This window comes from Mesitornis unicolor, unplaced genomic scaffold, assembly GCF_000695765.1.
Source record: "Mesitornis unicolor isolate BGI_N332 unplaced genomic scaffold, ASM69576v1 scaffold2717, whole genome shotgun sequence".
In the NCBI taxonomy this organism is placed as follows: domain Eukaryota; kingdom Metazoa; phylum Chordata; class Aves; order Mesitornithiformes; family Mesitornithidae; genus Mesitornis; species Mesitornis unicolor.
This window is the reverse complement of record NW_010195521.1, coordinates 1-4,873: the sequence shown is the minus strand read 5'-3', so window position 1 is coordinate 4,873 and position 4,873 is coordinate 1. Positions and strand designations below refer to the sequence as shown.

General features: G+C 40.7%; 1 protein-coding gene across 1 annotated transcript in view; it reads right to left on the bottom strand.

Moving 5' to 3' along the window:
- The window catches only part of LOC104543503 (receptor-type tyrosine-protein phosphatase gamma), a gene marked incomplete at its 5' end in the record, with an annotated part of 27,168 nt that extends 24,804 nt beyond the window's left edge, over positions 1-2,364 (bottom strand). The window contains one exon of the mRNA XM_010188132.1: positions 2,273-2,364. Within this exon, the coding sequence (XP_010186434.1) occupies positions 2,273-2,364 (92 nt within the window). The remainder of the gene's footprint in view (positions 1-2,272) is intronic.
- Between the last annotated feature and the right edge of the window lie 2,509 nt (positions 2,365-4,873).

Genomic DNA, 4,873 nt, shown 5'->3' with positions numbered 1-4,873 from the left:
CAGGAATCCTCCTGTTTCTCCACCAAACATCAGCTAAGTCTTCGCTCTGCCTGGCAGATACCCCATGCCCGGCACATACACCATGGCTGGATCTGAGCAGATGCGGGAGGTTACACCGCTGGCCACTTCCAGTAGCTGCTGTATAAACATAACCCCGGGCTCTGCTATCCCTCTGCCACTTTCAAAACCGGGATTCTGATCTCTGAGTCAGTTTAGGCACTTGAGAAACATTTTACCTACAGGCTCTGTGAAAAAAACCCCCTGGGTTTCACTCTTCTGTCCCATCGCTGTGAAGTATAAGGAAGAAAATCAGGTCCACAAGGCATCAGCAGGGCAGAACATGAATGAAATGGAGCCGGATGGTTTATCCCAGACAGCACGCATCTTGTTCCTATTCCTTCTCCATATTCTAGGAGGGGATTTCATTTACTCTTTAGGAAGCAGATACCTTAGCAACAGAGAAATACATCTGGAGGAGCTACACTGACTTCAAAGCAGATGCTCCAAGTTTTAAGCCAGCACGGAGAACAGAATTTGGTGTGTGCAGTGCAGTCAGTGGAGTTTAACTCCCATTCAGAGGGGACCCTGCACCCTCCAGAACAGGACTAATTGGCCCAGGCCATCTCTCCTGACGGGCTGCCATGGCATGGCACTCACAGCGGGGAGCTCCAGGAGGCAAGGAAAAAAATAAGGCTATTATGGTAGTGTTTTTCTTTGCTAAAAACACAGGCGGAAGGTGTCCAACATTTGTTAATAGCAGTGATTTTGCGACAGCTGAAGCAAAGCCTGCTTAAAGCCAGACCAAGTTTACAGATGTGTTGCTGATTATTTTGAATAATTAAATGGTGTAAAACCCAGCTGTGATGAATAGCACCGGGGTCACAATTCATAAATAATTGAGAACAGTGAGTCGCATTTGATCATCCTGATCAAATTCTACTCTCTGGAGAATAAATGTTTGTCCTGAATACCATCAACATTGTTAAATGCCTCAATATTCCTGCTCAGCCATCCAGCCAGCAGTCAATTGAACTAAATCACTTTAACACCTTACACATTTGCCTTCCTCATGAATACAAAATGTTTCTAACTTACACAATGGTTTTTAGGCATCAGACAAAGCAGCCACTCTTTATAGACAGTAACCAAACAGACACAATAAATGTTTTAAATGATCCCATTAAAAACAATTCCTGCATACAGTCTTGTCTTTACTGCAGTAAGTGAAGAAGCCGTAGCTATCAGGCCACCTATTTTGGTTCACTGCCTTGTTTGAAAGCAGAGCTGCCTCTCTGATTCTCACATAGCACACAAACACACCTTCTTTTGCTGGTGGGGAAGCCAGCAGCATAGCTCCATGCAACTTCCTGGGGCTCCTCCTGCTTCTCAATACTTCCAAAACTTCAGCAGTGACTGTGATTAGACTGAATGAAAGAAATGTCTAAAAGCTACCCAAAGAATACTGACTTGTGCTTATTAAGGCTTTACTCTGCAGCCCGTCCTCATGCTGTATGCATATGTTTGCACCATGATTGCACGATATGGGTTGGGTAACCCTGAGGTGGAAAACTACTCTCACTTCATTGGAATTAGCTCCAATTTATAGCAGATGTATAGGTCAGAAGGTAACCCACAGGTAACAAGACGCAAACTTTAAAATAGTCACCTTAGGTAAATACTAGCAATAAATCCTGAAGACTTTCTCCTTGGTTTTACTGGAACAAAATAACCCATGACTTTAAACCACAGTCCTTCCTGGCTGAACAGAGCATGAACAAAGACTCCAGGACCTGACACAGAGTTTGGGTTTTCATAAAAGACTGAATTCTACTACTCTTACTCACAGTGAGCAGGATTTTACTCCTTTTGGGCTACTCAAGGGGTATGTGACTTCTCAGTGTGACCAACGAGCAAATTCTGGGCCAACAAGAGCAAAATGAGCTGCAGACTGTAAGAAAAAGTTAAAAACAACTGCTTGCATCTTCATGGTGTTCCTGGAAAATTGCAGGCAGCTTTTCCTATTTAATAAAAGCATAGGAGGGTCCCTCCTTAAAGGCACGAAATCTGTAGTGATCAGAATCATCTGTAAATGTCCAGTCCCACATTGCTCATACCTGGTGGCAAATCGGTGTTTTCCTTTTTCTTGCGATACATCTGAGCTCTGCATTTACCTGACATGACAGCATCACACAGATGTCGCATGGTCCCCACGTACTAATACACAATTAACTTTAGGAAAACAACATTTTATTGGTGGATCATTAAATCATACCTCAAAGTCTTCTGAAAACCCATGCTGGTTATTTGAATACAGCTCACTGATGTGTTTAACGAACTGCTTGACTGGAATTGCTTCCATATCATCTGTAGAAAGAAAGAGATATTCAGAGTTGCTATTTGTCTCATACATAAAACTTCATGTACAAACACAAGAGAGAAAGTCTTCACTCAGTATCACTTGGATCTGAGTTCCCAGGGGCACAGCTAGTTCAATATGCAATAATAACAGATCTTGATGAATCTGGCCAATTTTGAGGTAAACTCTTCATCTTGTATTTCTACTTCTAAGCACTGCAGTTATGAATACTGAGAGCCTGTTCCCCACAATGACAATTTACAACGTCCAATTGAAGTTCAAGTATTGTTTGGTTCTGGTTTGCACTCTGAAGATGGCTGTGGATGGGATGAAGAGGCCTCCTCTCCTTCCACATTGTATCAAATGAACAGAAAAGACCCAAAATATGAAAACACAGTTGGCAATTGATCCCAGTAAGTTTTTGCAAGACTCAGCAGAGACTCGAGCTTTTCTCCTGAAAGTTATTAACTTCTTCCTTTTTCCACAACGATGCAGAATCCAAATGGACTTATCATGAAACTGAGCAAAAGAAAAGGCAGCTCAACACCCACCCTAATTTGAGCTCTCTCTCATGCCAGCCACTGTTCATAACATTGAATATGTATTCCACCGGACCATTTGTTCTTGCTCAGCACAGTGCAAATTCCACCCAATATACCAATAAATCACCCACAGACGTTTCCTTAAAAGAAAGAAGCCAAAGGCTTGAATTGAATTAAAGACAAACAAGACTGTTTCAAGCACCTGGGACTTCGGACAGATTCTAATAAAGCCACGGTTACAGGATGACTGCCTCCCTTCTCTCTCTTTCTCTCTCTCAAAAAAGGCCTAGATGTTGTTATAACCACCACTGCAGTTGGTAGAAACACTGGGCTTGCCAAGATTCATTAGTTAATATTTTCAGTCTGGCATTTAGAAAATGTAAATTGCTATACAACTGTGATTACTTTCAGCATGCGAAATAATCTATTGCCTGATGGCTACTATTGTCTGATTGCATGATTTTATGGCAATACTCTGGTATTTATATATTCCATTTAATATTCTTCTGAAGATCGCATCCAGTTTATGTTTACTCCCAGTAATTCAGCGGTGTCTTTTTGCTCCCATTTAGCAGCCATATGGTTTGGTGCTGCAGCTGCATTATGATCTGGATTCTTTGCCTTTTAAGCATCTACATTATGATAGAAAAAATCCAAATATTTCTACAGAGACTTAGCAAAATTTAACGATAAATAAATAGATGTGACATTTACTGTATTCAGAGTGAAAGATCTTTGGCAGCTAAAACCTCTAAGCTGTCACATATGCTTTTCTTAGCAAAGGGTATGAAGATCTGTGTGTGTAAATGAGGTTCCACTTTGGCAAGAATTTTATAGATCCCTGACAATCTGATTTCTTTCCAGTTGATGGCAGTTAATATTGACCATGTCATTACTCTTCTACTTTTATTTTATCAGGTAACGCTCTAAGGTGGCTTTTGGCATCTATTGACATTTTCACATTTCAATCCGCTCTCTTCTGTTTTATTTACAAGAGCCAATTGTTAAAGATATGTTTGCAATCTGATCACCTCTCAGTATAGTAATGCCACTTTAATTAACCACATGCTCCTTTACTGAATAATACAGAACTCAAAACATTTGACATGTGTACGCTCATCTTAGCAAAAAGCTGCAGCACGCAGAAATGCTGGCGCTTTAAAATATTTAAGTGATAACATTTATTCTGCGTAATATTGAGAACATCATGATCTCATAACAACATTTGTATTAATATTTTTGCAGCCAAGACACTTGAATGGAATGATCTACAGGAACTGCAGTGAATAGCAGGAGCCTGTAAAACAATCTTTCCTCTCTTGGAAAGTAATCCACACAGCCTAGATTTTCTTGAAAATAACTGGTGCTGTGATAGCAAGTTCATATACCCTCACAAGAAAAGTTCCATAGTTATAATTTGGGGTTTTTTTTTTGAGTAGTCTAGCTCAACTGAGATCAAGGATTCACTGCAGCTGACCAGTGTGTCCAATTTAATTTTGCAGAAGGCAGAATTTACTTTTAATTGTGATCTGTGAGCCAACAAATGCATTAGAGACAACGTGCTCTCTGGTCCATTGAACTCCCACCAATTTCAAGGATGGGTCTGCACCAGGGATCCACGGCAAAATATGGTTAGTTTTCCCTTTATCATCATCACTGAGTGGTGGCAGTACGTCTCCACCTTTATAGCCACTGCTAACTCACTTCTCTGTTGTTCACTGTCCTTTAATGTTTCTCCTCCCTTTTGCCTCTTCTGCATTTTCACTTCTGGTTCTCTCCAGAAGTCATAGCCCAATGCAGTTTCTTACCCTATTTGATAACATGGGCAACAATAAAACATTAAATAAATTAATCAGGAAATACCACAAATGTTAGAAACTCAAAAAAGTGCTCATGATTTCCAGCTTTTCAACTGCAGGGATAACATCATCCTATGGAGTGTGCAAGGGCTGTGCTGCCATCCAGCGAGATCTGG